Consider the following 16,703-nt stretch of genomic DNA (forward strand, 5'->3'; position numbering starts at 1 on the left):
ACGCTCACGGTGCATGGATCTAGCAGCTAACCATTGAGTGTACATCTGTTGTACACTTGGTTTTGAGTCGAGTTTACTCAACTGGGATTGAATGAGTACACTCGATAATTTCAAATATGGTTTTAGATATCAGTATAAAAGGATGTCCCCTTAAATAGGGTATAGGGGTTATTTCAGACAAGGTCAGGGTGTTCAGCATGTACCTGTGGGTTGGATGTGTTGGAGATGGTGTCTGTGGGTGGTTCAGTGCTATAGCTTGCGTCGTCCAGAACGTTGGACAGACTGGAGCTCTTGCGTGGTCTCATGCCTGGGAAGGCCCTACTGTGCTCCAGAGGAGAAGGGGTCTCTGGCTGGCTACCCACAGGGGTATGGGGTCCTTTTTGGAGGCTAACTTCCAACTCAAAGGGTGAGCTGAAGGGTGAGAGTGGCTGATACACGCTTTCCTCTTCCTCTAGCAGGCGGGACGATGATGGAATGTCCACAATGTTGGACAGGGAGGACGAACGGCTGCTTTGTTCTCCAGAGTCAAATGGCTTGAAGTTCTTGAGTTGTTCGGTTGACGGGGGAGACTGGGATAGGTCAGAATAGCCCTCGGACGCATCATGAGCTTCTCCTTCTTCCTCCTCATACTCCTCGTCATGCCGGTCATTGAGGGAGATGTATACATTCTGCCGAACATCCTCCACTACGCTGTCCTCCCGATGGAAGACGGGTCTGGAAAGAACAGGGTCCAGCGAGGATGTGGGGCTGGAAAAAGAATTGCATTGGCTGCGAACGCGAGACTCATATGATTCTTTGACGTAGAGTTTGGTGAGAACATCTTGCCAGCCTGACTGACGAGCGAGCTGCTTCACATACTCTTCATTGGAGTAGATCAAGTGGAAGAGCTACAGTGATGAAAGATGGAAAAAGAAATGTTTATTTAATAATTAGTCATTTAGATTAGAATGTACCATTTGAGGAAAGTCACAACATATATGTTTAGAAGTGGGCTTTGATCTTTGTCATTGTGTAAGGGAATTTATACTGTCAGATGGATTGTATTTTCCATGAAACCGAGTGAATTACCCGGTAGATTTGTTTTGTTCGGCAGTGTGAACTTGACAAGATGATTTGTAGATAGTGAGTCAAATGTTGAAACAGTAACTATGTTTTATCCTTTTTATTGTGGTATCTTGTTCTAGCTAATCAAAATAACCTTACTTAAACAGTTACCGCTATGCTAAGGTAACAAGTTAAACTTTAGCAAGTTTGTTAACCACAAAGGCTAACTGAATGCATGATCATCAATGTACTTATGATATCTTGTTCTAAATGATGAAAAGAGTTTTTCTTAACCAGTAATTGATATGTTAAGGTGGTAGGCAAAGCTCTTAGTATGTTTGCTAACCAAAGGCTAACATACCAGCATAAAGGATTTTAATTAACCATTTGGTAATCAAATAACATGGTTAAACTATGGTTAGTGTAGCAAAACCATGGCTAATTTGTGGTTACCATGGTTTAACCAAAGACTATAGATATACTATAGATATATTTCATGAATGGGAGAAACTGCAACACACAATATGGAAAAATAGTCCCGCCAAAGAGTCAGTTGCTGATTGGTAAAGTCACTGCGTCACTGCAGCTGCTGTTAGAAGCTCCGGTTCCCATAAAAACCTGAGAGTCGAGCTTAGGACTGCACATGCACATTGGCTCATTTAGCATGAAAATTAATATTTTTAACACTATTTGAGCATAAGAAACAACATTTATGGGACATGTTCATGTAAGATTTAGTTGATTTTGTCCTAAAATATGTTAATAAATAAATAAATAATTTTTTTATTGTGAGTCCGGCAAACACTTTTTGAGATACCAGGATTTCCCCATTCAAACAGATAGACTTGGTCTTGTATGACATAAATAACTGTCCCTAGGCATTGCAAATATGGCCGCAGAGTGAGCAGGCTTAATTTCCTTCATAGGGACTTTGGTTTAATAACAAAAAACAAGATTTTTTTGTAGTAAAAACATACTACAGTGATTTTCATAAGGATAATCTTATCATTAACACTTTTCTACATTTCACTAAAAGAAAAAATCATTTTTCCTTATCCTGCAGAAAAAAAGGTTGACTAGTCTATAGCTGGTTTATGATGGACATATCTATATCTGATCAAGCTGGTATCCCAGCCCTGTCAAGTTGGTATTCATCTGGTTTTAGCTGGTTAGGCAGCTGATCTTCCAGACTGGCGAGTCAACACGTCGCTATACTAGCTATGACCAGGCTGGAAGACCAGATAAGACCAGCCAACCAGCTAAGACTGGTTTTAGCTGTTTTTTCAGCAGTCACTCACCTTACGACAAATATCTAGTCGAACACTGAGGTCGGCGCGATGGGACAGATATGCCACTGCCAACAGGTCTCTAAAATTAGGAGTGGGATCTGCACCAAACAGACAACAAAACAGACCAATCAACACCTGAAGGATGAGTTGAAAACTACTGCCCACCTTTTCTTAAGTTTACCTGTGGCGAGCACCTGCTCATACAGACAGCGCACAGTTGCCATGGTGATGGGGACGTCTCCAAAGGAGCAGACCAGCCCGAGGTAACCGGAGTCCTTAAGTTTAATGCGCATTTTATTGCGCTCAGGTACACGCTCACTCTTCAGGACTTTATACATGACCTGCAGAAGAGCAGGAAAGATGTGCTCACATCACACTGAAATAAAACTGATCTCACCGTGATTCCTACATTTAATGACTTCTCAAAACATGCCATAGTGCAAAGATCTTTGCGCCATTTAAAGTGATTCTCACCCGGAATAATCTCTCACGAGCCTCGTCACCATAGTTGTGTTTGAGCAGTAGACAGAAGAGCTGCTCCACCCCTCGATCCAGAAGAACCATCACAGCCTGCTCACGTGGATGAGGAGAATTCCTCAATACAGTGTATAACACATCCAGAATACTGATCACCTACGGAGAGACAGAACATTCAGTCACCAATCTGCCAACTCTAGTCCTACACCAGCATTTCCCTATAAGACCACAATAAATCAAAATGGAATCATTCAAAGAAAAGATTTTAATCTTTATTTTTCAGTGTAATGATACAAATTTGATTATACACAAGTGACTTAACAGTAATACCTTTTAAAAATCTTTTTCCATGATAAAATATATACATTTACAGTTTTATTTTAGTAACAGTGATATACGATTGTAGTTTTTCCTCAATATTTTCAATTAGATTTTATTTTTATATTTTCTATTGTAATTTTAATTCAATTTTTTAATTAAAGTTTTAGTAAATGTGTTGTTGTTTTTTAAAATAGATCTGTATATTTTTCATTAAAAATACACTATGGAACTTATCCGTCCGCTAGAGGTCGCCTATTCAAAACAAAGGCGTAGTAGGATGATGCCAAGTTTGAGCTCAGATTCTTAGGACATGTGGACTTCACCTCACAGCTGGTGGAAAAGAATCAGGATAGGACTCGGGCAGAAATCATGTTCATGTATGTGATTATTAATGTTACTGTAGTATGAAACAGAGCAGGTCTGAGTGTTGTGGAGCTGAGCAAATGACGCAATTGACAGGCGACTCCATCAGACTCCCTCAGACCTCCTTGGTTAAAATAAATATTTTCTCACAGTTTACAAATAGCTGGAAACATTTGGGATATTGAAAGGACCGAAAGGACTGGTTTTTGGATATTTAACAGCAAAAATACTATATAGTGCACCTTTAAGTTTTAGTTTTTTCAGTTTATTTAGTTAATTGTATTAATAGTATTTTAACTTTTTTTTTTTAAAGAAATGTTGCCTTAGCCTAGCTGAAATAAAATAAGTTTTATTTTTTATATTTTTTCATATACTTTATTTAAGTTAATCTTTTAAGTTTTCTATAATTTTGTTGTAATTAATAATAAATAATGTGCCATCCATGGGATGCCAATGAATTAAAATAGCACCATTGGTTGATCCAGTATGTTGGGCTGATTGGGAAACAATGATCTGATAAAAACAGATGCACATCACACACATCATACTCTTTTCAAGAAGTCAACTTCTTATGGCTAGTTTATTAGTCTCTTATGAGTTTCCATGGGAGTTAGTACACTGTTTTTGAAGGCAGCTGCAGATCACTACACTTTCAAACTTTGCTAGTGTGGTTCACCTGTTGCTCGTCCTGCACTATAGCAGCGTAGGCTAGCACGCTGTGCAGCTCCTCAGCAGTGGGAGATTTCAGAAGGTCCTTCAGCAGAGAGAAAAGAGAGATTTGCACCGTCTGCCTCTCTTCAGACAGAGGACTGCCGTCCTTCTCCGCACTGTGGACCCCCCCCAAAAAAATAGGAAATCAGAATTACATGTTTGATTTTCTTTGATATATCACCAAAATCATAATAGTACTATTTAAAAGGTGAACGCACCTGTAGTGTGTCCGAATCGAGTCCAGGATGTATTGCACACCATACCTCTTGCGAGTCTTCAGCTTGCCTTCATTGATGATAGTGGATAGGTACTGCACATGACCTACAAACCAACATAAATACAGAGAAAGGAGTTTGGAATGACAATATTCATCGGCATCCTTCTGTTTTCGAAAGACAATGGATTCTGCGCCTTGGGGTTTCCAGACAACCGAATTGACTGTAGAGCCGATTGTTGAAAGACATATAGATAGAAAAATGTTCTGCTGCAATTACTGCGAGTGAAGATCATGTCTCTGTGGATGTCGGATCTGTTCTCTGTCGTCTGTGCTCTCTCTCTCTCTTTCCACCAGTGCTCACTAATTTTTCGCTAATTTTATGCCTAGTTTGACGGCAAGCCTCCATCTATCTCAATCTATGGCTTCATCTTCCAAGTCATCTGGATTAATGTTGGGTGGACAAAGTACACAACTCTACTACTTGAGTAATAGTAAAGGTACTGGTGGTCAAATATTACTCTGTTACAAGTGAAAGTTGTAAAAACAGATTTTTACCTAAGTAAAAGTACAGAAGTAATTTTTTTAAAGTGCTTAAGTATCAAAATTAAATGTGCTTTTTTATGGCAACGCATTATTTTATTATTTTTGTATAAAGGCACATTATGCCATCATAGTTTAAGCCAGAGTCAGTGATGCTCCATCCGACATAGTGACATACGACTAATGCCTGCTTCAGACTACACCATATTAGCCCGAATATGACACAATCCGTTTGACGTAAGGTGTCGTAGGGATTAGACGTGGACAATGGACGTCGGGACGCAAGAATCGAGTTTCATCTCGCATAGTGTATCATAGTATACCCCAACCGAATCCGTATCTGCGATAGTTCACAACGTCACAACAGAAAGACTAGCATGTTGAATTTTTTCCTTCACGACGGGTTCCATCACATGGGTAACGCTGGCCAACCGGAGCACAGACTTCAAACACAGCTTTCAAACATGGCGAAAACGCAAGAGAGATGATGGTGCGGCCAACTTAATTATAAAATGGAGGAAAGGTTCGTGGAGCTGTGGCAAATGTACTCCTGCCTGTATAATGTTTCATCGAGGGACTACCACGACCGAATAATAAAGAAAAACGCTTGCGAACGATAGCGGAAGCCATTCAGCAACCCTGTGAGTAACGTTACTGGAATGTAAGCTTAATAGATGTTTTACAAATACGTTGTAGTGGCAGGCTTTTACAACTGGCTATTATCAAAATATTTAACATAAAAAGAACAATATTTTACCGCAAGTTCTCTTTGAAGGATTGACAACCCATACTGTCCTCTTCCAGCAAGCCAGGAACGTGTCCATGGTCGGGTTTTCTTTCTATTTTTGCGCTTTTCTAAACACAAGATAGCCAGTAGGCTACAAAACACGCTGCTTCAGACATTTTTTGTTTACACTCTTGTTTCTGGAGGTAGATGACATCACGTGCATCGTGAAAATAAGCGATGATTGGTCGAGTAGCAACGTGTAGTCTTTCATTGTTTCTTGCCCAGGACACGACAAGATTTTAGGAGTCAAAAATCGCATAATCAGACACAGTGACTATCGTAAAAATATTGTGTAGTCTGAAACAGGCATAACTTAAACGAATTGAAATACTTGTATAAAAGTTACAAAGCCCTTTACAAAGCTGCTGTCACTTTAAGGCCGAATGCACGGATCCAATACACTGACACCCATCTGATGTTCTCTGTTTACGTTCACTTAAGACATAATCAACTTTGTTTATGTGAATACTCGACAAAATGAACATTTTGACACCCGTCTACATTTTGCTATAATCTGATCCGTGTTCAAAAAATTCTGGGAGATCATTGAACTTCATGTGACCCCACAAGAGTGATTCCTGATAGGCTTTCTGCAAAAACCAAACACCTTTTAAAGAATAAATATAAAACATCCACTGACTTTAATAGCTACTACAGAAACGACTTTCAACTTTGATAGAAATGTAGTGGAGTAAAAAGTATGATATTTGCCCTTTAAATGTAGTGAAGTTAAAGTCATAAGTTTCCATAAAAAATAATTCTCAAGTAAAGTACAGATACTCAAAAAGTGTACTTAAAGCTGCTGTCCGTAACTTTTTTTGTGTTCAAGATTTACAAAAATGATATAATGAGAAAGTAAAACATGAATCCATTTTCCAAACCGTGTTTTTGTCTTACCCTGAATCATTATGGTACACTTAAAGGTCCACTGAAATCAAAATAATTTTTTTTAGCTTTTAGTATGACTGTGTTAGCCTTAAATTTATGAATAAGCTGGTATGTTTCAAAACTATGACAAAATTAGCATTTAGGAGATATAAGCATTCAAAATTTACAGTCTCCCACTTCTGTTAAAACGAATCTCAGACTTTGGTGACATCATCGCAGACCTCGTCAAATCTTCTGTCCAATCAAAATGCTCTCTAAAATCTAAAGCCCGCCCCTGCTAAAATCGGTCAGTTGTTTACACACATTTACTAATTTCTACACGGTGAAAGGCACACTATATATGTTATAGGAAACGATTCAGTGTAAATATGCTTTCATTTGAGACGAATAAAGTCTGTTTTCACGTTAGTTTCACGCACCGCATCCGCGCACATACCTCAACGGCTCTGGTCTAAATTTAGACTACAGACACGAGAGCGCAGTGCGGATCATATGCGCGAGTCTACGCAGACAACAAACATATCGACCCATTTGAATTCTGCACAGAATGCTGCATTTCAAAGCGATATGGAGGAAATTATGATGGTAAACAGTGTTAGAGGAAACTGGCTTAACCAAACAGAAAGGTCTGCTCTTGCGCTCTAGTCAAAGTGTATATTAACGAAACGCTATTGGCTGTTTCAAAAAAGGGGAGGAGCTGCTTACAGCTGGAACCATTTCAGGGGAAATTACATCAAGACATTGAATAATGTGGCGCGTTTCAAGGCACTTCAGTGGGCCATTAAAATAAGTATTTATATTGGGACTATTTCAAGCCAGACTGGTAGGTACCACTGCGGAGGAGCACAGTCCCTGCGTGATCCGCCATAGACATAAACAGAGAGAAGTAGCTCCGGCTGCAATGTTCTTCCGGAAGATGCATGCAGTTCTGTTTATTAACCACTAGAGTGCAAAAAGTTACGGACTGCAGCTTTAAGTACTCAGTACTCAAGTAAATGTACTTAGTTACTGTCCACCTCTGCTTGTTTATAGCAGAGAAACAACTGGCCTGGAGACAGGGGCAAGTTCGCTATACAGCAGGTCTTTAGGCATTCAGCCTTCATAGGCAAACTATTCCTTTAGGACCTGATTAGTATATGCATTTAATGTCAAAACAATGCTAATGTTTTTTTTTTTTTACCCAGACAGACAGCAAAGTGGCTGTGGCTCCAGATCCTGAAGTCAAAGAGCAGGTACTGGTAAAGCTGTGATAGGAGGGCGTTGTTGCCCTCATTGGACACCTGCTTGAGCAGGAACTGACAGGCCATCAGAACGCTCATGTCCATCATACTGGTGGGGACCTGGAGAAGACAAAGACAGGCAGGAGATGATCAGAAAGTGTTTGTGGTTATTATAGCCATTCACCAATTCGAATTTGTACTATTTAACACCAAAATAAAGAATTATATGAATATTTGCTAGATGTGTGTTCTGTGTGTGCGCATAAAAAAATATTATGTTTGTACATAGTTCTGGCTGTGCAAATCATCAACAGAAAGGAGTTTGGAATGACATAGTCATAGGTATATGCTCATGACGAGAGAGGAGAGAGAGTGAGCAAGCGGGACATTTGAAGGAAGACTGATAGCTGAGAGACATTACAAAAGAGGAAAAGGTCAAGAACATAATTGAAAGAAAAGGGTTAAAATCAGGCAAGATCTTTAGGACCAATGGTGCTAATAATGGAAAAGCTTTCTAATGCTGGAGAGACATTAGAGAGCAGGAAGGCCTGAAAACCGTTGCAGAGGTTACATTGTTTCTGTTTTATGTAATATAGTTTTTTGTTGTTGTTGTTGTTTCACGAATCAAGATATGCTGTTGCTGAAACACCGCTGATTTATCCATACTTGTGTCAGCGGTTAGTTGTTGCCTGCATTGCATAGCATGTTTGTTATTTTAAAGCCGGAGCATTGAAGGGAGGGGTGTGTTTGTTTGGTGTCGATTTCAAATATCAAAATGTTTTTTTAGAAATTGGTTGCTGCACCTTTAAATTATATGATGATTAATCACATATATCAATATTTGCGTAGAAAAGTATCCAAATATTTCAAAATTTCTCATTTATGGTTAAATGAAACATGAGAAACAACTTTGATTGTTGCATATTGTCTCAGTTCAAGCTTGAGTTGCTCTGATGACAGGAAAATTCTCTTTTACCAAATTTACAGATGTATCAGGATGTCGTTTTCTGCATTTTTTTTTTTTTTTTACAAATACAATTTTAATATAAAAATGTATATGCACTACCATTCTAAAGTTTGGGGTCTATTAAAATAATTTGAAAGTTTTTTTTATTTTATTTTTTAGAAATTATGCATTAAATTGATCAAATGTTACAGTTTACGGTCTATAAAACATCTATTAAAAATGAATGCTGTTCTTTTAAACTTTCTATTCATTAAAGGATCCTGAAAATAAAATATTGCAGTTTTCAGAAAGATTAAACAAGCACAACTGTTTTCAACATTAGCTATGTTTCCATCAACCTATTTTTATGCACATTTTGGGATATCGCATAAAAAAAATACAGAATGAAAACACCAAGATGCTTACTTAAATTCTAAAAATGTGTATAAAAAGCTTAGGCTATACACAATTGAGTTGGATAATTTTTTTTATCTGATAAGAAGACTAAACTACATAAAGTACAATGGAAACACATTTACTGAATAAATCCCTCGCTGCGCAACAAAAAACTCAGGTGCTTTTGCCTCAACAGTGAATGTGGATAACTGGAATAACCAGCAGACCACTTTCATTGCTCAGCATCTGGTTTGATAATTCTGAAATGCCTGTGGCAAAGTCTGTCATCAAAATGATTTGGTATAACAACTTCCCAGAACTGCCTCAAACAATTGTGTTGCCAAACACCAGGCATCCGAGTGCAAGATAACATAACAGGATTTATTGCATTTCAAGTCATTTATATGATTTAGGAAAAAAGAGCCCCATTGGCTTGCCTAATTGCTCCCATTTTTATTAAAGATATTTTGTGCTGATTTTCCAGGAAGTGACGATTTTGTACATGAACAAATGGGATGGAAACGCTGCTTTATTTGCAAATGTTTTATGTGATATTCCAATTTTACGCACTATGGATGGAAATAGATATTTATAATGATAATAAATGTTCAAGTGAGTATTAATGGTAAAAATTCAGCAAAGCAATCAGGAAGTAAAACACACACACACACACACTTTTTTTTGGTCATTTAAAAAAAAAAATTTCATAATATTATTGTTCTATTGCATTTTTGATCAAATAAATGCAACCTTGGTGAGTAGAACAGACTTTTAAATCATTACAAATACAGACCCCAAACTGTGCAAATATTGATAAAAATGGTATTATGTTTTTTGTTTTTTTATTATTATTTAATGCATGTCCTATAAATTAATGTATATAATTGACAGCCTGAGGATTTATGCCTGATGATGGTATACTTACATAACTGTGTGTGTGTGTGTGTGTGTGTGTGTGTGTGTGTGTGTGTGTGTGTGCGTGTGCGTGTGTGTGCGTGCGCGTGCGTGTGCGTGTTGGCTGGTAATCACTACGTTATGGGGACAAAATGTTCTCACAAAGATGGCAATATCCGAAATCTTTGTCCTTGTGAGGACATTTTTAGGTCCCCATGAGGAAAACATCTAATAAATCACACAGAAGGAGTTTTTTTGAGAAAGTAAAAATCCAGAATGTTTCCTGTGATGGGTAGGTTTAGGGGCAGGGGCAGTGTAAGGGGATAGAAAATACGGTTTGTACAGTATAAAATCCATTACGCCTATGGAATGTCCCCATAAAACATGGAAACACTAAGTGTGTGTGTGTGTGTGTGTGTGTGTGTGTGTGTGTGTGTGTTTCAACCCTCAAACTCAAGAAACTCTCTTCAAAGGACTTCACAGGGCTGTCAAGTCACGGTACATCAGAAGCAGATTAGATATGACTTTTAATTCTGTGGAACAATAAGCCACTGCTGAGCCTGATGATCCGCAGAAGATCAGCATCTGTTTCTATGAACTTCAGCTGCTGTTTAATTACATGCTGTATCAGAGATGCCCACAGCAGTCACTTTCACTTATCAACTTCTAATCAAGCTACCTGATTAATATAATGTGCCTGCTATAGCTGATCTTTGTCTAATCGTTAATAAAAAGACAACTATGCAGCTTCTACAACTTGTGTTGCAACACATGTGAACTCTTGATTTGAATGCATTTACGTCATGCACTCAAACACTGCTTGTTCATTTCTTGAAAGATTCCTGGCATCAGATAAAACCTTAAAGCATGTGAAACTGTGGTTGTGTGTGTATTGTGCAATATCATGAGATGTTTCCTAACAGGATGCTATGCCTTGAAGTCACATACACCAATATGCCCTGTTAGAACTCCAGGCGCCCTCTCTGTTGACCAGCGTGCGTGTGTGTGCGTACCTTGCCGAGCATGGCTCCGATGATGGGTGGCCCATGGCACTGGAGCAGACTCTCCTGATTGGCCGGGTGGTTCCGCAGCATGTTCTTAATCATCAGCAAAAACGCTGCCACACTGTTTTTCTCTAAACGGCCCTCTAACACACAAACACACACCAGGAATCGGTTTTATATTAGTGAAGTGTAACAGTGACAAATAACTTGCAATGGAATGAGAGGAAAAATGAACAGCCAAAGGATCAATAACAGTACACGAAAAGAACACAATCTTGCCCGCGGCCTCTTGCGCAGGCATATACACACATACGCACACTTGAACACAACGACATGAACCACTATATCAGACCAAAAACAGCATGCTCAGAAAATATCAATGGTGACTCATATTGCAATTACAGAAAATGTACATCATCAATATGCTAAGCAGCTCAAAGCGCCACATAACAAGCTGTTGATAGTTCATGCTGTAATGCTGCAGACTATTTTTTTCATTGTGACATTTTCACAAGAATTAAACACATTTTCCTCAGATTTCTCACTTTAATGTGTCAAAATATTTACTTGGAAGTCTGTTTGTAGTTCTCAATGGTGATTCTCATCTAGGTTCTTACATTAAAAAACAACTAAATTGTATTTATCTCTACAATTACAAGATGCTCTTTTCTTTGGTTATCATCATTTTATTACTTTTAATTCTCTTTACATTGTATTCTTTTTCTTATGCATCTTTTATCCCTATTTTAATTCCTTTCTATGTAAAGCACTTTGAATTGCCATTGTGTATGAAATGTGCTATATAAATAAACTTGCAAAATATATATATATTATACATTTTGATATAGCAGAGCACTGACCAGATGTCTTCCCCAGTGGCAGCAGCATGCCAGCAGGACCCCTGGAGGACGTGAGCTCTGGCCCGAGCAGATCTGAAGTCTCCTGACCTACAGTCTCCCTCTGATCCAGTAAACATACCTGCTCCAACAGGGGTAACAGAGACCCCATCCCACCTACTGAGCTCAGCACATCCTACACACAAGACAAGATAATACAGCTTAATTAGCAGTTACTGCTCCTGCAGGGATGTGCATGCATGAGCATGAGCTTTGTTCTAAGAATGTGTTGAATACACACATTTTCAAATGCTGGTAAACACAAAAGGTCATACTGACATCAGGAATAGATAAATCATTCTGATCTTAAAAGACAATAAGGCTCAGTGACAGATACATACTTTGACATCCCAGTTCACCACTCTGTGACCAGTCAGCCTGCCGTCGTACAGATGATTGGGGGACAGATCCAAGCAGATCTGATTCTTAAAGGCCTACAAGACAAAAGAATGTGGGCAATCCTTCAATATAAGGCCAGTAGATATTAGTGTCATAATAATATATATTATATATCAGATATTAGATATATATAATATACTATATCTTAGGGCTGTCATTTGATTTAAATATTTAATTTAAATCTATCTATCTATCTATCTATCTATCTATCTATCTATCTATCTATCTATCTATCTATCTATCTATCTATCTATCTATCTATCTATCTATCTATCTATCTATCTATCTATCTATCTATCTATCTATCTATCTATCTATCTATCTATCTATCTATCTATCTATCTATCTATCTATCTATCTATCTATCTATATACACACGCTATATATACAGTATATATATATATATATATATATGAATAGCATAAATATGATTATTATAGGGCTGTCAATCGATTAAAATATTTAATCCCAATTAATAACAACTTAATCGCACAGTTTTAAATGTACCTTAAATTAATATTTTTCAAGGTTTTAACACTCTAATCAACAAGGGTATATGGACAATATGCATGCTTTATGCAAATATATATACATATTAGGGCTGTCAATCGATTAAAATATTTAATCGCGATTAATCGCATGACTGTCCCGAGTTAACTCGCGATTAATCACAATTTAATCACAAATTTTTAGCAATTGTAAATGTATCTTAAATTAAGTATAAATTACGTTTTTAATACTCTAAATTAACATGGTATGGTACGCATACTTTATGCAAATGTACATTTATTATTAGTGAAACCATACTTATTCAATAATAATCAATAATACAGCATCAAGACTAGACGTTAGATGTTTATCAAAGAAATTGTTCATGTCTTTTAAGCCTAAACTTAAAAATTAAGAATAAGCATTTTCTTCATTTTAAGAATATAAAGGGAGTTTTTACACTGGCAGTTTAATTTAGAGCAGGGCACAGTTCGTATGAAAAATTGGTAATGTGAAGGATGTCATGCGGACCGGTGAGCACACCAGAACCACACCATACCTGGAGGAGGTCCATATTCCACAAGTAGGAATATAGTGCGGCCCCTTTAAGAGATGCGAATTCCCTATTGAACTGCCTATTGATATATATAATTTTTTTTATTTTTTAACTTTAGACTTTTGAACCTAATTTCATATCATATTTATTTTCTATTTAAAATTATAAATGTACAAAACAATCAATCAGATGGATGGCTGGGTGGGTGGATCAATGGGAACAGAATTACCTGTGGGGTGTAGTACAGCACTAGTTTACTGTTGACTTCTGACGGCTCACCATCAGCTTTGAAAAGAGATACATTATTGGGACCTGAAAAGGAGAATGAGAGAAAACGACATTAATGTTTGTTTCTTCGTGGCTGTAACCCTAAATTAATGCTTTATATGTGGAAATGTCCCATTCATACCTGCAATGAACAAGGCTCGTGCCTGAGCAGGCTGCAGAGCTTCATGGCAGATGAACGCCGTAGCTAAAAGGCCACCCAGGGATGTAGGAGAACCCCACGCGGTATCCTGTAGGCCTGCCGGGATGGTGTGGACTGGACTGTCACGACTCAGACCTGGCCTCCCCCCTGCAGCTGCCGCAAAGGCTGCCGGGAAGGACTGGGAACGTGCAAGGGTGGGCGGCCCAGTGTGAGCTGCAAATGCCATCTCGGAAGGTGAGTGGGACGGGTTGGTCAGGGTTGGAGAGGTAGTCATAGTAGTAGTGGTCCGGTGACCAGCTGATCCAATGCAGCAGGAAGTGAAAGGCTAAAAATGTTGAGAGTCAAAAAGACCAATAAAACAAACCATATTTATACCAAAACACTACTACAAACAATAACATCTACTCGCCTCATTCAGAGAAGGAAAGCGCAAGGGTGCTGTTTTACACTGCACTCCATCCACATAAACATTGACCACATTCTGTCCAAAAGGTCGACGGCCAGGAACGTGGACTATGGCTACTGAGTGCTAGAGTGAAGAAGAATAAAAATTAGACTTTGAGTATAGAGTGGACATCATTGCAGATCATTTGCATCTTTACAGTACCAGTGTTCTTATTGTTAACTAAAACTATGAAAATACATTTTCGTAGGCATTTTCTGGCAGGTATATAAACATACAATCTCCTATCTACTTAAATGGGGAAAAACTGTCTAGTTTTTCAATATTACATTTCAATAGTATTACAATTCAGCAATAACATTTGACAATGGTATCATAAAGTTAGCTTGTTTAGCTAAAGCTAATACTCAGCAAAATACACGTGATGCCTCTATTAAAAAGGGGACTGACTTTTTTTTTAACACCTTTCCGCTGCCATTTTGAGCAATATTTATATTCATACAAGTTTCATACAAGTCCTCAGTCTACATATTAGTCTATAATAATGTGTGTGTGAGTATCTGCAAGATCACTAACCCAGGCACTGTCATTGAATGGGTGTTCTGGCAGAGAAACGGCCATGTATTCTTTTTTAGTACATACTGCAACCACCAAAACTTCTTCTGAGGTGAAAAAAGCTTCAAAGCCAGTTCCACTTGCTGTGAAGAAACTACACACAGGATACAACACAGCTTTAAAAGGTGCAAGTACACACACTAGTACAGAATCTTGTCAGTATTTTTAGATGTAGATTAGTACAAGTATACTAGACTCATACAGGTACAAATTATTTAAAAGCATTTTGTGGGAAATATTTTGCATATACACTACTTACTTACAATATATGAAGTTTCCACACATATTTACAAAATATGTAATGCACATAATAATGTTGTGATGCCTAAACTCACCTGTGACATTAAAACAATGAAATACATATTTTAATAATTATTTCCTTAATGATATTAGTACAACTAATTAGTGTCAACTGTGATTATAAGAAATGTTCCTTGAGAAGCAAATCAGCATATTTAACGTTTTAAAATACATTAAGATACCAAAACAGGGTAACACTTTACAATAAGGTTCCATTAGTTAAGGTTAGTTAATGCATTAACTAATATTAACTAACAACGAGCAATACATTACTTAGAGTAGTTATTCATCTTTATTAACATTAATTAATAATAATACAACAACTGTTCATTGTTAGTTCATGTTAGTTCAGATTCATTAACTAATGTTAACAGAAACAATATTTGATTTTAATAATTTTTAAGTGAATTTTGAGATTAACACTAACTGAGATTTATTATTGTTAGTTCATGTTAACTAATGTGGTTAACTAATGCTAACAAATTAAACCTAATTGTAAGGTGTTACCAAAAATGGTTCTTTTAAATTGTAATAATATTCCACAATATTACAGTTTTTACTGTATTTTTGATCAGATAAACACAGTCTTGGTTAGCATTTATTTATAGCACACACACACGCACGCACGCACACACACACTTGATTAGTGCTGTCAATCATTCAAAAAAGGAACAACTATTAAAATCGCAAATTTTTCTGTAATTATTCATGATTAATTGCACCTAACCTTAATGTTTAATATTTTTTAAAATTGTAATAATTAATTTCACATCTCCAAAGTAATGTACAAACAACTAGAAGAAAGTAACCTATATTTTACATATTTTTTTAAATGATATCTTTTTTCTTTTTTTTTGCCATTATAGCCATTCAGCATTGCAGTACAATTCAAAGTTATCAAATGTAACATTTATTAGGCTTTTAAAAAATACTTATTTATTTACCTGAACAATAAACAATCTTCACATAAACCCATTATAATAAATGCCATATTTCCCTTCAATGTAATAAAAAACATTTTTATATTGTCCCAGTCAAACCAGTTCAGATTTTTACTTGCCCTGTCAAAATGCACAAAAAGTTTTTTGTTGTTTTTAACCCATGTAACCTGATTAAGCTTTTCAGGTAGGTCTAACAGGTAGGATATATACATACATTTAATAAAGTTATCAAACACTTCACAGTCTCCACATAAATTATTACTTAAATAGATTAATCATTATAAAAGCTACAAATGCTATTCAGTCAAGAGCAGTACGTGATTTTCTCCCTTTCTTTTGTTCTTTGATTATCCTTAATGAAAGTGGGTTTATCTGACATGCATCCCATTTCTCACTCTTTACGTTTATTTAAGGCTTCATTTAAAGGTGCCCTAGAATGAAAAATTGAATTTACCTTGCCATGGTGAAATAAGAGTTCAGTACATGAACATCATATACTGTGAGTCTCAAACACCATTGCCTCCTACTTTTTATGTAAATCTCGTGCATGAAAAACACCACAGAAAAAAAGTGCTTCTCA

At 37.0% G+C, this 16,703-nt stretch overlaps 1 protein-coding gene across 2 annotated transcripts in view; it reads right to left on the reverse strand.

Annotated features, from left to right (window-relative positions):
* Positions 1-16,703, reverse strand: part of nbeal2 (neurobeachin-like 2) — a 105,648-nt gene that overhangs the window by 37,532 nt on the left and 51,413 nt on the right. For both annotated transcript variants that reach the window (XM_067449035.1, XM_067449034.1), the window contains 14 exons: positions 14,844-14,976; positions 14,274-14,393; positions 13,847-14,189; positions 13,667-13,749; positions 12,335-12,427; positions 11,958-12,129; positions 11,107-11,240; positions 7,818-7,977; positions 4,424-4,526; positions 4,171-4,321; positions 2,808-2,966; positions 2,515-2,674; positions 2,343-2,431; positions 204-887 (listed from right to left, as the gene is read on the reverse strand). In XM_067449035.1, the coding sequence (XP_067305136.1) occupies positions 204-887; positions 2,343-2,431; positions 2,515-2,674; positions 2,808-2,966; positions 4,171-4,321; positions 4,424-4,526; positions 7,818-7,977; positions 11,107-11,240; positions 11,958-12,129; positions 12,335-12,427; positions 13,667-13,749; positions 13,847-14,189; positions 14,274-14,393; positions 14,844-14,976 (2,584 nt within the window). The remainder of the gene's footprint in view (positions 1-203; positions 888-2,342; positions 2,432-2,514; positions 2,675-2,807; positions 2,967-4,170; positions 4,322-4,423; positions 4,527-7,817; positions 7,978-11,106; positions 11,241-11,957; positions 12,130-12,334; positions 12,428-13,666; positions 13,750-13,846; positions 14,190-14,273; positions 14,394-14,843; positions 14,977-16,703) is intronic.

Source organism: Pseudorasbora parva, chromosome 7 (assembly GCF_024679245.1).
Source record: "Pseudorasbora parva isolate DD20220531a chromosome 7, ASM2467924v1, whole genome shotgun sequence".
Taxonomy (NCBI): Eukaryota; Metazoa; Chordata; class Actinopteri; order Cypriniformes; family Gobionidae; genus Pseudorasbora; species Pseudorasbora parva.